Source organism: Elaeis guineensis, chromosome 1 (assembly GCF_000442705.2).
Source record: "Elaeis guineensis isolate ETL-2024a chromosome 1, EG11, whole genome shotgun sequence".
Taxonomy (NCBI): Eukaryota; Viridiplantae; Streptophyta; class Magnoliopsida; order Arecales; family Arecaceae; genus Elaeis; species Elaeis guineensis.
The window spans coordinates 169,994,616-170,010,169 of record NC_025993.2 but is presented as its reverse complement, the minus strand read 5'-3'; the positions used below and the strand labels follow the sequence as shown (position 1 = coordinate 170,010,169).

Sequence of the window (15,554 nt, the reverse complement as noted above, 5' to 3'; positions counted from 1 at the left end):
AATACACCTCTCTTAGTTTATTAATTTTTTCTTTATTCTAATAAAAAAATTAACATATATAATTAAAATAATAAATTTATTTAATTTATTAATTTACATAGATAAAATAATCTTTTTATCAAATGATAGATCAAAATTATTTTATTTAAAAAATAAATAGATCATAACCATCCATATTTTCTCTAATATATAATAATATATTTTTTTAAAAAAATCTAAATCTGATATTAGATGAATAGCTTGTATATTTGCATAAAATGAATATAGTTAAAGATTTGAATATTATGTAACAATAAAAATTTATAATCTTATTATATTTTATTTTAAAATTTTTTATCGAAAATATCTTTGTGAAGTATATAAGGTATATTATGTTGTTATAAGATGGATATAATCATCCCATCTTGTATAAAACTAAAATATAATATATTATTCTAATATATAAAATATTATATAATATCATCATCATATTGTTATATTATGTAATATATTACTATATTATAAAATAAGAGGGTCTGAATCTATCTAGATGAAATGAAAAAAAAAATAAATTAAAATTTTTTATGTGTATATCCTTTTAAATATTTAAATTTATATGAATATTCTTATAAAATTACTATTTGTATATATATCCTTATAAATTTCTTTTTACACATCTACCTATAAGAATATTTTAATCATTTAAATTTTAAATTATTAATTTTTTAACCATATTAAATGATATAGGTATATATGTAAAAAATAAAATATTTAAAAAGATATATATATGTAAAAAAAATTATATTTTTTTGTTAATTTTTCGTTATCTTATTATTGTTATTTTGTTGGACTTTTCAGCCTGCGTGTTTCACGAGGTCACGTCTTGTCATACGTGTCCCTGTGTCCACGGATTTGTAAAAGCATTATACAAAGAGAGAACTTTTTCGTTGGATTAGGCTGACACGGTCGTGGATAATATTTATTAGTCAGAAGAAGACAAAAAATAATAAATATATGATAAATAGTACGTGTTGATGAGGAGGCAAAATAATTGTCCACATAAAGAAGGCTACGGACATGACCAAAGCATCGAGAAATTTAAGCAACGTTCGGGACCACCACTTTTTGGCTTAGGAACGACGCGTTTTCGCACGGATGGGTGTGGAAATGGCCGCAAAAGATAGGAAGGGCATGGTGGAGGTAGTGGAGTCCAGTTTCGTTGTTCCAAGCGAGGAGACGCCAAAGCGGGAGGTCTGGCTTTCTAATCTAGATCTATGGTTTGGTACGCATTACACCGCCACCGTCTTTGTCTACGTGCCCAATGGAGACCCGAACTTCTTCTCCGTGGAGGTCTTGAAGGCGGCCCTCGGCAAGGCGCTGGTCTCCTTCTACCCCATGGCCGGGAGACTCGTGGTGAACCGTTGTGGCCGGGCTGAGATACAGTGCACCGGGGAGGGCGTCCTCTTTGTGGTGGCTCGATCCAATTTCACTCTCCGTGATTTCGAGGATTTCACACCACCAACGGAGGTGAGGCCGTTATTGGTGCCTCCAGTGGAGTCAGTTGAGCCTCCTTCGATCTTGATCATGTTTCAAGTGAGCTCCGAATCTCCTCTCACTCGTTTTTTTTATGGTTATGTTATGATGATGCTGGCTATTTTACTTCTGCTTTACGGCCATCGCATCTTCTGTATGCGACCGACGAACGCACGTAATATCAGAAATGCTATGGCACCCAAAATTGGTGGCCCCAAAAAAAGGGGCAAAAAAAAAGCAATCAAATTATGGCAAAAGAATAGCAGTAAGTATAGTACGCAAGATAGCAGCAGCAGATGCTGCAAAATGGTCGGTCGTCGATCTGAAATCAAATCGAAATCATTGCAGGTAACATTTCTCAAGTGCGGCGGTGTGTGCTTGGGTGTCAACCTACACCATTCCGCGACCGACGGCCTCGGCTTTTTCCACTTCATCAATACATGGTCTGACATCGCCCGAGGCGTTGGCCTGAGGGCCCCTCCCTTCCTCGATCGCACCCTCCTCCGACCTCGGTCCCCTCTGACCATCCTCTTCGGCCATGTCGAGTACCTCTGCCTGCCATCAGAAGATCCCTCAAAGGCGGTCATCCCCCTCGCCGAACCTATGATCCTAAAAATATCCAGAGACCAGCTCGATTCCCTCAAGAACAGCTGCAGCGGAAACAGAGCAGGCGTCTCCACCTTCAGGGCGCTCGCGGCACACATATGGCGGTGCGCATGCATGGTTCGCAAGCTTCCAAGCTTTCGAGAGACGCGGCTGTACATAAGCACCGATGCTCGTAACCGCCTGAAGCCGCCGCTCCCGCCGACCTACTTGGGCAATGCTGCCTTTCGGACGTCGGCAGTCGCGACGGCGGGGGAGGTCATATCTGGTCCACTGGAGCATCTGGCTGAGAAGATCCATGCCGCTACTGTTCGATCAAATGACGAGTTCGTCAGGTCGCTGATAAACCTTTTCGAGATAGCGAACATGAGGCGTATGCATCCAATGTCGTGGGCGCTGCGGGGCACTAACATATATGTTGTTAGCTGGCTGAGGTTGCCGATCTACGAGGCTGACTTCGGCTGGGGGAAGCCGGTCTTCATGGCCCTGGCAAGACGGCGCTCGCCAAGTGGAATGGTGCACATTATGCGCAGCCCTGGAGACGATGGGGGGATTTCAGTGATGGTGGCATTAGAGGCGGAGAACATGCCGACGTTTAAGAAGTTGTTCTATGAGGAGTTGGACGGGGTAGAATCAGCTTAGTCATGATTTCATTCCAGGAACTTCCTTATGGTCTCTTTTTCAGTTTATTTGCGTCTGGGAATCTGCCGCTTAGCAGAGTTTCACCTAAAATTATTTGGATCCTCCAATTGCTTGTCGATTGTGTCATTATCCATGTCGTCCTTATCTAAGCCTCTAGATAGCCGTGGAATGGAACGAAGTTTAGCGTTCCGTATCTGTCTATGATATCAGCAGTATGCGTACTAGGCATTCAGCTAATGGAATCCTCTGTTATCGGTTACGAATTATCTAAACTCCCAACATCCAATGTATGGTACAATACCAACTCCGGATAAATTGCATTGCTGAAAGAGTATTGCTTGGGGGCCATTAGTATTTTCTTAAGTCAGAGGGAGATGTTGCGGCCAATCCCCTCATCGCCTGATCGCCGGAAACGAGCGCCTGCAAAAAAGAAAGTCCACACTGACCGGAGGCGGCTCCGGCGGGGACCCTCCGACGGTCAAGTCAGAGAGGTGACTGGGCAACAGTGAAATGAAGACAGAGAGCTCAAACGAGAGAGAGAAAGAGAGAGAGAGGGAGCAAGCCTGTGGTTTCCCAGTCTCTCTGCATTGTTGCCTTCCCCGATATTTATAGTGAGGCGCGGCATGGCGCCGTCATTAATGGCGCGGACAATTGAGGAATTGTCAACTCACTGTAGACTGTCAGAGTCGCCGTGAAACCGTCATATCGCCGCGGGACTGTCAAATCACTAGGGTTGACAATGCCCTAGGCGGGATAATGCCCTTGGGTGGCAGTGCCGCATATTGCTGTCAGGACTGACAGGCTCCGGCGGCTGTACGGCGATCGGAGGAGTCGACCGACCCTAGGTCGGTGGCCATCTGTGTGGCGTCGGGAGGAGATTCGGGCCCCTTTGACGGTCAGCCGGGCATGTTGCGAGAGTCGGCCATCAGACTCCCTGGTTCAGTCGGCCCGGAGAGTGAAAATCCGACCGACATATCCACGGACGGAAGAGGGCCGTTAATCGACCGGTCGGTCGGTCGGTTCCTCCGGCAGTCGGTCGGTCAGCCGGTCCCTCCGCCAGTCGGTCGGTCGGACGGTCCCTCCACCAGTCGGTCGGTCGGTCCCTCCGTTAGTCGGTCGGTCGGACGGTCTGTTAGTCGGTCGGTCGGCCCCCCCCCCCGTCAGTCGGTCGGTCGGTCATAAGTTGGCCCGAGGGGGGTCGGTCGGTATTCCCCAACAGTTGCCCCCCTCCACTCCTGAGTCGAACGGTGAGCTGGCCGATACCATTGCTCGGACAGCGACGCTGGGCGACAAGGAGTGGAATCACCGTGTGCCCAATTCCGACCGTACCGTGGGTTGATGCGATGTCAGGCATCCTATGAATATCGTGCGATCCGCTGGCGTCGGACGTCCAGTCGGTGTCAGACGTCCAGTCGGTGTCAGGTGTCACGTCGGCGTCAGGAGGTCGGGTGCCGGACGATTCGGTGTCAGATGATCGGATGTCCGGCGCCTTCTGGGGAACGCAAACCATCGCCTAGTGCCGATTCTATGAGCGCGGGGCGCTGTCAGGCGTTCCATCGGGATCGCGAATCACCGCGGGCGATTAAATTCGGAACTGCGGTCCTCTTGCCACGTGTCGGAGGTGGTTGGGGCTGTGGTCTTTCGCTTTAAATGAGGGCGGTGCGGCTTTCCCAGGATGGGCGCGCCGATCCATCGGGCCGAAGGGAGGGCCCAGATGCCGCCACGTGTCGCCCATCCGGGGGACCTCGGTCGGTGCGGGGTCATCTCGGTCGTCGAACGGCCCTATATATATAGGACCGCCTGCGCTCGAAGCCCCACCCTGAACAACTTGCTGCCGAGACTCTGTCCGAGTGGCTCCTCCATCGGCGCCGGCAGTTGCCTCTCCTTTCGATCTCCTGGTGGTTCGTGACCTTTCCCTTCTTCCTTCCTCTTCTTCTCCTTCTTCTTCTTCTTCTCCTTCTTTTTCTTCTTCTCCTTCTTCTCCTTCTTTTTCTTCTTCTCCTTCTTTTTCTTCTTCTCCTTCTTCTTTTTCTTCTTCGGCCTCGCCTTTCCTTCGGTTCTGGTGCGATGGCTGGAAATCCATCCCGGGGGGCTCGGTCGGGAAATCCAACCGATGACCCTCGGTCGGCTCCGGAAGTTGAGGTTTCCTCGCTTTCGGGGCCGAATGTTGATCGGCTTCGGGATCAATATTGCATCCCGGAGCAGTTTCAACTTTCCGCCCCAGGGGCCGGTGGTCGGATTAACAACCCTCCGCCGGGCCAACTGGCGCTGTACGTCGAAGATCTCCGCACGGGTCTTCGACTTTCGATTCCGGAGTTCGTCCGGAATCTGCTAGATTATTACGGACTCTGTCCGGCGTAACTGACGCCGAACTCCATCTGACTGATAATCAGCTTCGCGCTGTTGTGTCAGCTTCTGCCGACCAACCCTCGCATCTCGCTCTTCCGGGCATTTTTTGTGCTCCGACCCCACCCTAAGGCCCGAGGGTGGTGGCTCTTCAACCCCCGGAAGGGTCTTTCCTTCATCACTGGTCTTCCATCGTCCATCCACGGGTGGAAGAACCAGTTTTTCTTCGTCTCATCTTCTTCTCCCTGGGGCTTCCCCTCCCACTGGGACGTGCCCCGAACCGAAGTAAACGACAACAGCCGGGTGGAGGCGGACGACCGGGAGGACTTCCACCGACTCAAAGACATGTCGGTTTCGAAGCAGAGGGAGCTTGTTACCGAACAAGCTCTCTATGACGCCGGCCTGAGCTTGGTCCCCCGACTAGGTATCGCCCGATCCCCCGGTCCTCTTTTTATTCGGCCCTTATTCCGGTTCTTAGATTAACATTTCTGTCGGTATCGCAGGGACACCTCCGAGGATGCGGCCGACCGACGTCGAGATCTGGCAGTACGCAGCGAGGAAGAGGCCGGCATCGGGGGCGGGACCTTCGCGTCCATCGAAGAAGCCCACCCCAGCGGCACCGACCGTCGAAGCATCGACGACCGACCAGTCGGAGCCGGTAATAGCGCTCGCGGCTCCGGCAGCGCAACCGGAGTAGAGGCCGGCGGGGGAAGCGGCCGAAGGGATATCGGAGGCCTCGCCGGTTGGTGTGGGGCCGGATGACGTTCGGGAAACCGAACACCATCCGACGGCTTCTACGGCCGCAACAGGGGGTGCCGGTTCAAACTCGAGCATCCCCTCCCTGCCAATTCCATCAGTCGGGGCGGCCGATCGGGGGAAGGCCCCGATGGACCCCGCGGACGACACGAGGTCGGGGAGTCGCACCGTGCCGCCCAGCGCACAGTTCCCCGAAGGGGCGTCGGTGTTGGCCGACCACAACCTGGCCAAGAGGTTGTGCCAGGGGATCCTCCTTCCAGCCGACGTGGAGGCACTAAGGTCTCGGCAGGTAACCGAGATGTTATCTTCATTCTACCCGACCATGATCGAGGTAAGTTCCGTTTCGCCTCCTTTTCCCTTAATATTTTAGTTACTTTGTTTTCCTGACGAAATGCTTGCGTCGGCAGCTGATCTACACCATGTCGGAACTCGAAGCCGGATACCGGAGGTTCGGGAACGTCCGGGCGGCTTGGAAAGAAAGGTCGGCGACGGCCGAAGCCGACCGGACAATGCTGGTCGACCACCTGAAGCAGTCGGCCGATCGGGAGGCCAAGTTGGTGGACGAAGTCTCCCGCCTCGGGTCCGAGCTAAGGTCGGCCAAAAAAGAAGCCAAACGCAAGGGTCGAACCGTGCACCGTCTGCGGCGCGAGCGCGATGGTGTTGCTGCCGAACTCGAGGGTAAGCGCGAGCAGCTCCGAGTCAGCCTGAAAAAATTTGCCAAGGCTGAGGAGGATCTGTCAATCGCCCAGGCCGACGCCGACATATCGAAGGCAGAGGCTGAGTCGACAAAGGACTCTCTTGGTCGGGCGAAAGAGGAAGCAAGGTCGGCGAAGGAGTCGGCAAGTCGGGCGGTGGACGACTTCCGCGCCACCAACCAGTACCGGGAGGAAATGTTGGAGTCCGGCTTCGCGTCGTACCGGGTGGGGTACGAGGACGGTCGGGATGCGGTCCAAGCCTTGTATCCGAAGCTGGACCTCAGCAGTATCGTCCCGCCGGGGGCTGGCGACCAAGCCACTGAAGAGATGGCCGACCCATCATCGGGAGGCATCGCTGATGTATTGCATTTTTATAGTAATTATTATTATTAGTTTTTAATGATTTTGATGAAATTGATATAATAATTAACTAAATAAATGTAAGAACCTGATATGTTTTATGTCAATTGCAAGTAATTGAGCCAGGTCACACCTAATTGGGCTTAACCATATTTTAAAGGTCAAATTAAGTAAAATTGGTTGAGTCCGATTCAGCAGGGTTTGTCATCCGGAGTTATCAGGTCTTACATCAAAATCAGAGTCCACCTCAAAGTAGAATAACCAAATCAAGATATCAATGGATCCCACACCTTATCCTTTTTGGCATCATCAGCCAGAAAAGAAATTAGAGATGTAGAAAATAAATCAAGCAGTTAATCTCTCCCATCTAGTCAACCAATCTAAATTCTGGATATTTTGGTGTGAGGACCCCTAAAAGGCAAGCTACAGGATCCCAAATTGAGCAAGATTAGATCCTACAGAATTTTAAGAGAAGCAAGAAAGGAACATAATTTACAGAATTAAATTTGGATTCCAGATGAGGTGGCTACAGTAGGTTGAAGTTGGTAACAATATTGGACACAACAAGAAACACCCGATATACCCAGATTCTTCTTAGTGTTTCTTGGCACAAAGATCTGATATGGCAACTAATTTTGGGTGGAAAAGAGCTATCTTGGAAAGAATTAAATGAAAAAAAATCAGAGTCCAAACTAATTTTGCATGAGGAGCAAACTGAGAAAGAATTGAAACTAATTCTTGAAAAACTTGATTTGGGCAGCCGAAACCTTACCTTGTTTTGCAGATTTTGTGGACCCAGAAAGGAAGAAATTCTTCTCCTCTAATTAACCATGCCTCCTTTCCTTCTTTTACTATGGAAATCATAATAAAATCAGAAAATTTGGGCAGCATAAGGAGTAGATGGCTGGTGGTTGCTTAAAGCCTATCCAAAGGAGGAGAGATTCTATACCAAATAAAAAGAATGATATATAGAATAAAATCATGGGAAAAATACCACCTTAACCCTAGCCCTAGCCCTATTTAAGGATCCTAAAACACCAGCAGGAAGGAGAGGAGAATCATCTTTGAAAGCTAGAAATCAAGCAAGGAGAGTTTGGAGTATCTGGAAGATTTGAAGAGAGAATTCATTCGGCTCTGCAATTCCTTCAGAGTTTTTAATTCTTTCTCTTATTTACTTTGCATTTATTTTCTAGAACTCATTGTTAGGATGATTTTGGAGTTTTATTCAAGTAAACTTGAGTTTGATTTTGATATGATGAAAAGCTAAATTTCTAGCTGGGGTACCTGATGTAGCTTGGATTTAATTTTCATTCCAGAATCTTGTATTAATTTTTTTTGTTAATGCAATTGTTTGTTATTTGCACTTAATGCTTTTAAGTATTATTATCTTTGATACTTGATTTATTTCGATTTATAATTGGTACTGGGAAGGAAGATTATAAATTGGAGTTAATAACAAACATCATCGGAATAATAATTGGAGCGAGAGCAGAAGATTTGACCTGTGGGATCTTGGAAATAATCACTGTGCTTATTGAACTAATTGAAATCTATTTTACTATTGGAAGATAGATTATAGGTTTTAATTAGTATATTTAATAAGACTCGGGAGAGATTATTAAATAATTTAGGATTATTTATCCTTGCATTAATAATTAAATTTGGATTATTAATCGAAATAGCTGGAATTGATAATTGGTCCAAGTGAAATCAGATATACCCTAGTGCTTTATCAATCGAATTTTGATTCAGCTTTTATTGAGTTCTTTAGAGTTAATTTTATTTTTCACTGTCATTCAGTTTCGATCGTTTAGATATTAGTAAAATTAGTATTTATTTTTGGTAATTAAACTCAGTCCTCGTGGAAACGATCTCTTATTTATCATTATATTACTTGAGCGATTTCGTGCACTTGCGAAATAGGCTAACAATCGCCGTGGCGGGGGAGGTCGTCCAGGTACAAGTGGCCGAAGGAGAGACGGCTGCGACTCCTGTCCCGACGCCGACTGTCAGCCCCCCACCGACCGACGATCCTGCTCCGACCGTCGACCCAGCGCCGATCATGGTGGATACGCCGGTCATCCCCGATCTTCCGTCGGTCGAGGAGATCGACTCGGAGGGATGACCGCGCCCTCGTTGGCTTTTATCTTTTTCGTTTTTCTTCTTAGAACAATTGTAACTGGGGCTTCGGCCCGATTTTGTAAGCTCCTCTTGACCTTGAATGAAATCGGTCTTAGGCTTAAACTTTTTCCCTCTGTCTGTTTTTCTTTCTTTCATGAGTTGTAGAATGCATCCGAACTCATAGGTCGCCGACTCATATAGGTCGGTTAGGTCGTTCGGCAACTCGCGCTGCCACGAAGGTAGGTCAAGTTCTGACTTTGGACCGGCCTTCGGTGGTCGAGGTCAAAAGTCGGGCATCCTTCCTCCGGCCATGAGTCGGGTGCGTCCGTTGAGTCGGAAGCCGACCAACCGTGGGATAAAAGTGCGGTAGTCGGGTCTCTTCCGACGCGTTCAGTCGGCTGTCGTCCGGCGATAAGTCGGATCCCGATACCCTCGTGTCGGGTATCCATACTACGCCTCATGATATACGGTGGTAAGCCGAATATCTTCCGACCGGTAGTATATCGGTCGGCGAATCATGAATGCGATTGAGGTCGTATCGTTTGATAAACGGTGGCTAGCCGAATACCCTTCGACCGGTCGTAGCTCGGTCGGTGAGTCGCGACGGCGGTCGCGTAGGCATTTCGCCCTTCTTTGGTCGGGGCTCAATTGGTAAGTTAGCCGATGGTCTGATCCAAAAGTACGATCGTAGAAGGAGTGTCAACTCCCGTTAATATAAGTATATTGGTCCTCGCAAGAGTCCGATATGTCGTCGAAGGTCGAAGGAGTGTGGCTCCCGCCCTTGTAGGTATATCGATCCTTGTCAGAGTCCGGTATGTCGTCGGCTATGGAGCCGTCGGTTTCGCATGGATACCAAGTCCGAGTTGGCATGTCGGGGCTCGACCTTGGTGAGCGCCGATCGTCAGTCGAAGAGTTAAACTCCGAGATTTCAAACTGGATTCGCATTCTCAATGAACGAGTACAAAGTTTATTGGTGATACAACTTCAGGTTGTCGGCGTTCCATGTTCGGAGAATGGGTTTCCCTTCCAGAGTCTCCAGTCGGTAGGCCCTCGGACCATAGGTGTCTGCTACCGTGTAGGGTCCTTCCCAGTTCGGAGCCAGCTTCCCTTGGTCCAGGGGCTTCGAGACCTCTGCCTTTCTCAGGACCAAGTCACCAGGCCTGAAGAGCTTTGGTCTGACTCTGGCGTTGTAATATCGGGCCACCTTCTGTCAGTATGAAGCCATGCGAAGTTGAGCCTCGTTTCGCAGCTCAGGGAGGAGGTCTAGGTCGGCCCTCCGACAATCAGAGTTATCCGGCTCTTGATACCGCTCGACCCTTGTAGACGGCAGTCCAATCTCGAGTGGAATCATTGCCTCCATTCCATAGGCCAAGCTGAAAGGCGAATCCCCGGTCGGAATGCGGGGGGTCGTTCGGTAAGCCCACAGAATGGAGCCCAGCTCATCGACCCAGAGGCCTTTGGCTTCATTTAGTCGGGTTTTGAGCCCGTGCAGTATGGTCCGGTTGGTCACCTCGACTTTGCCGTTGGACTGAGGGTGCCCGACCGAAGTCAGTCGGTGCGTGATGTGAAACCTTGCGCAGAAATCTCTGAAGTCTTGGTTGTCGAATTGCCGCCCATTGTCGGTGATGATGGTATGCGGCAACCCGAACCTGAAGATGATGGATTTTTGGACAAAGTCCTCCATCTTTCGTTCGGTAATCTGCGCCAAGGGTTCGGCCTCCACCCATTTGGTGAAGTAGTCGATGGCGACAACTATGAACTTTCTTTGACCCGATGTCGGAGGGAAAGGATCGAGAATATCGACCCCCCACTGGGCGAAGGGCCATAGAGCGACGATGGGAGCGATTTGGCTGGCCGGTTGGTGCTGCATGTTGGCGTACTTCTGACAGGATTCGCACCTCCGGACCAACTCAGCCGCATCCTTCCTCATGGTGGGCCAGTAGTAACCCTGTCGTAGGACTTTGTAGGCTAGAGACTTGCCCCCCAAGTGATTCCCGCAGATCCCTTCGTGCACTTCTCGGAGAGCATAGTCTGCGTCGGTCGGTCTCAAGCACCTAAGCAAGGGAAGGGAGAACGACCTTTTGTAGAGTCGGCCATCCATGATTATATATTGGGAGGCCGACCATCGGAGCCGCCTGACCTCCGTGGGATCCTCGGGGCTGATCCCGTCGGTCAAATACCGAACGATCGGGTCCATCCAGCTTGGTTCGACCGTCAGTTGTAGCACCTCGTCGACCTCGTCGATACTAGGTCGCCCGAGATTCTCCACGAAGGTCCGGCCCAGGGCGCCGTAGTCAGACGTCGCGAGCCGGGATAGCGCGTCGGTCTGAGCATTTTCCGCCCTGGGGATGTGGGAGATCTCGAAGTGTTTGAAGGGCGTCACGAGATCTTTCACCTTTTGGCGATATTTAGCCATGGTCGGATCCCGTGTTTCAAACTCGCCCTTGGTCTGTCCGACGATCAGCAGGGAGTCGGAGAAGACTTGGAGACGGTTTATCCCGAGTTCTAGTGCTAACTTCAACCCTGCAACGAGCGCCTCGTACTCGGCCTGATTGTTGGAGGCCTTGAAGTCGAATCGGAGGGCGTGTTCGGTGGTCACTCCTTCTGGGCCGGTGAGTAGGAAACCGGCCCCGCTCCCCTGAGCGTTGGAAGCCCCATCGATGTGTAGTACCCAGGTCAGGTCGGGGCAATAGTCGGAGGTCCCGACCTTCACCGGGTCATCCTCCCCCGATTGTATGCCGGTCGTCGGGCATTCCACGATGAAGTCGGCAAGGACCTGGGCCTTTAAGGCAGGTCTCGGTCGGTACTGGATGTCGAATTTGCCCAGTCTCACAGCCCATTTCGCCAGCCGTCCCGACGTGTCAGGTCGGCGCAAGATAGCCCTCAGGGGCTGGTCGGTGAGGACCATAATGGCATGTGCTTGGAAGTATGGACGGAGTCGCTGTGCCGAAATGACTAGGGCGAAAATCATCTTTTCTGCCTTTGAGTACCGGGTCTCAGCTTCGTGGAGCACCTTGCTGACATAATATACTGGTTGATGAATCCGGTTCTCATTCTCCCGGATGAGCACAGAGCTAACCGCCTCTGGGGAAGTGGCCAAGTAGAGGTACAGGACCTCCCCGACCTCCGACCTCACAAGGAGTGGCGGGGAGGCAAGGTACTTCTTCAGTTCCTCGAAGGCCTGCCGGCACTCGTCCGGCCAAGAGAACTGCTTGGCCTGCCACAAGGTTTTGAAGAACGGGAGGCATCTTTCAGCCGACCGAGAGATAAATCGACTGAGGGCGACGATCTTCCCATTCAACTGCTGGACTTCCTTTTTGGTGTCCGGGTGCCGCATGTCGATGATGGCCTTGATTTTCTCCGGATTGGCCTTGATTTCTCATTGTGAGATGAGGAATCCGAGGAACTTCCCCGAAGTTACCCCGAAGGCGCATTTGGTCGGGTTCAGCTTCATCCGGTGTCGTCGTAGAGTGCGGAAAGCCTCTTCAAGATCCCGGACATGATCCTGAATCTGCGCACTCTTCACCAGCATATCGTCGACGTACACTTCCATGTTGCGTCCGATCTGGTCTTTGAAGACCTTGTTGACGAGTCGTTGATAGGTGGCGCCAGTATTTTTCAGCCCGAAGGGCATTACTCGGTAGCAGTAGAGACCCTTGGGAGTCACGAAGGCAGTGTGCTCCTCGTCTTAAGGCGCCATCCGGATCTGATTGTACCCGACGAAGGCGTCCATGAAGCTGAGTAGTCGAAATCTGGACGTCGCGTCTACCAGCTGGTCGATCTTCAGAAGTAGAAAGCTGTCCTTTGGGCAGGCCCAATTTAAGTCGGTGTAGTCGATACAAATCCTCCATTTTTCGTTGGCCTTCTTGACCATGACAATGTTCGTGAGCCAGTCGGGATAGGTGGTTTCTCTGATAAAGCCCGCCTCGAGTAGCTTATCTACTTCTTCGTCGATGGCCTTCTATCTTTTCGAGGCAAAAGACCTTTTCTTTTATCGCACCGGCCTCATAGTCGGATCGATGTTGAGTCGGTGCATCATTATCTCCGGGGGGATGCCCGACATATCCGCTGCCGACCAAGCGAATACGTCGGCATTGATTCTCAGCAGCTCCACCAGCCGTCGTCGGTCTGGGTCGGGTAGTTGAGAACCGACCCATACCTTTCGGTCGGGATCTCCGGCCATCGGGATGGGGATGAGCTGCTCAGCCAGTTCGCCCCGTTCTCCCTCCCCCCGTGGGTCCAGCTTGTCGATCGCTAGGGAGCCCTTCAACTCGTCGCTCTGGGCGGAGATCTGGAAGCATCGTCGGGCGAGCTGTTGACCCCCGCGCATCTCTCCGACCCCATTTTTGGTCGAAAACCGAACAAGAAGATGGTACGTCGAGACGATTGCCTTGAGGGCGTTAAGTCCGGGTCTTCTAAGTATGGCGTTGTAGGCCGAGGGCACCTGGACGACCGTGAAAGTCAAATGGACCGTGCTTTGCCGCGGGTCGGTGCCAACCGTTACGGGCAGGGTGACCTCCCCTTCTGTTGTGACAACGTCCCCGGCAAAGCCTACCAAGGGTGTAGGGATCCTCTTGAGTCGGTCGTTTGATAATTGCATCCGAGAGAAAGTCGAGTAAAACAAAACGTTCGCGGAACTTTCATTATCTACAAAAATTCTTTTTACATCGTAGTTTGCTATTGTGGCTGAGACAACAACAGCGTCGTCGTGGGGAGTTTGGATGCCCCGAATGTCTTCTTCTGTAAAAGTAATCGCGTCGTTCGGGCGCGGCTTCTTCAGGGGCTCCCTCTCAGCAAACGTCCCCGGGCCGAGTCGTTTGGAGATCATATTGATGACCCCGACCGTCGGTTGATTGGTGGTCGCTTCCTCAGTCGGCGGGGGTCGTCGGTCGGCCACAGGTTGGGTTGGCGGGTTCCTCCGGAATTTATCGAGATACCCTAGGCGGATGAGGGCTTCGATCTCGTCCTTAAGCTGGATGCATTGCTCGGTATTATGGCCGTGGCCCCGGTGGAACCGACAGTACTTTCGTTGGTCGAGACCTTTTGCCTTCAGAGGCGGAGGCCGTCGCAGGTATTCTTTTCCCTCGATCTCCATCAAAATCTGCGCACGGGGGGCAGAGAGAGGAGTGTAGAAATCATACCTGGGGCGTGTCGGCCTTGGAGTCTGCCGCTGGGGCGACTTTTGGTTCTGTCGTGGTGTCGAGACCCGACCATTGGTCGGGGGCCTGCTGGGCGCAGCGGGTTCCCGACCCTTCCTCCGTTTCTCCTTCGTGCCTCTGGGTTCGGCCAAGCATCGATCGGAAGCTCCTTCATTCGTATGCATGTACTTGTATGCGCGCTCCAGCAGCTCGGCGTACGTCCTGGAGAGGGTCTTGTCCAGGGAGTAGGTGAATCGGGATGCCCTCAGCCCCCGTTTCATGGCTGAGATAGCCATGTCTTCGTTGAGGTCCCGGACCTTAAACGTGGCCGTATTGAATCGCGCCACGAAGCATCGGAGCGTCTCGTTTTCTCTCTGTTTGAGGGAGAAAAGGCTGTCCGACATTCGCGGTGGCTTCCTGCTGGTGCTGAAGTGAGCCACGAAAGAGTGCTCAAGCTGTCCGAAGGAGTGGATACTTCCCGATCAAAGACCGGAGTACCAGGCCCTGGCAGCCTTGCGGAGTGTGGCGGGGAAGCCGATGTAAAAGAGAGCGTCGGTTGCCCCCTGAATCGTCATGAGAGCTTTATAGCTCTCCAGGTGGTCGATTGGGTCGGTGGAGCCGTCGTAGGGCTCCACGTGCAGCATCTTGAACTGGCTGGGGATCGGTTCATCAAGGATGAGTCGGGAGAGAGGCTGGGCGGTCTGAAAGTCGACGTCGTTTGAAGACTTCTGCCCGTCCACCTGCAACTGCGCAAGCCGACGGTCGATTTCTCCGAACCTGCATTCGTAGTCGTCCGTCCGCCGGTGCTGAGAGACCCCAGGGGTGGAGTCTCCAGAAGAATCTGAGAGAGAGGCGGACGGCGTCCGCGGGCGCTTCTCCTTCCTTGCCCGTTCCAGCCGGGATGGAGAGTCTCGCCAGGATCGGTGGGTGTCGCACCGCGGCCGTTCCCCCTCCTCCCGACAGGAGTGCCGTGGTAGGTGCTCCTGCGAGGGCGATGGAGGTCGACGCGGGCGTCGGCGGCTGCTCCTGAGGGCATCAGACATGCCGTGGGCTGTTCGGTCGATGACGGTGGCAGTCGGACCGGCTGTTGCTGAAGGCTTTTAACTGCATCCGTCAGCACGGTCATCTGTCGTACGATAGCCGCGATCTGCACCTCCGTGGTGACCGCGGGGTGTGGGGAACTGGGTTCCACCGCGGAAGGTGGCGGAGAGGTCTCTTCCCGACGGGAAGAGCGCCTCGCCGACCCAGTGATCCTCGAGCGCTGAGCCCTTGTCTTTGTCATTAGAACTGCTGTAAACGCTGTATCCCCTTCCTGGCGCGCCAATCTGTTGCGGCCAATCCCCTCGTCGCCTGATCGCCGGAAACGAGCGCCTGCAAAAAA

The 15,554-nt window shown here is 51.4% G+C and overlaps 2 protein-coding genes across 2 annotated transcripts; one reads left to right on the top strand and one right to left on the bottom strand.

Annotated features, from left to right (window-relative positions):
• The first annotated feature begins 1,063 nt into the window (after positions 1 to 1,063).
• LOC140853465 (putrescine hydroxycinnamoyltransferase 1-like) lies at positions 1,064 to 3,023 on the top strand. Its single transcript, XM_073248183.1, has 2 exons — positions 1,064 to 1,572; positions 1,861 to 3,023. The coding sequence occupies exons 1-2, from the start codon at positions 1,135 to 1,137 to the stop codon at positions 2,755 to 2,757; spliced, it is 1,335 nt and encodes a 444-aa protein (XP_073104284.1). The 5' UTR covers positions 1,064 to 1,134; the 3' UTR covers positions 2,758 to 3,023.
• LOC140857163 (uncharacterized) lies at positions 2,838 to 13,218 on the bottom strand. Its single transcript, XM_073255680.1, has 4 exons — positions 13,195 to 13,218; positions 11,263 to 11,925; positions 6,495 to 6,563; positions 2,838 to 2,951 (listed from the first exon to the last, which is right to left on the bottom strand). Exons 1-4 carry the CDS (start codon positions 13,216 to 13,218, stop codon positions 2,838 to 2,840), a joined length of 870 nt encoding a protein of 289 aa, XP_073111781.1.
• Between the last annotated feature and the right edge of the window lie 2,336 nt (positions 13,219 to 15,554).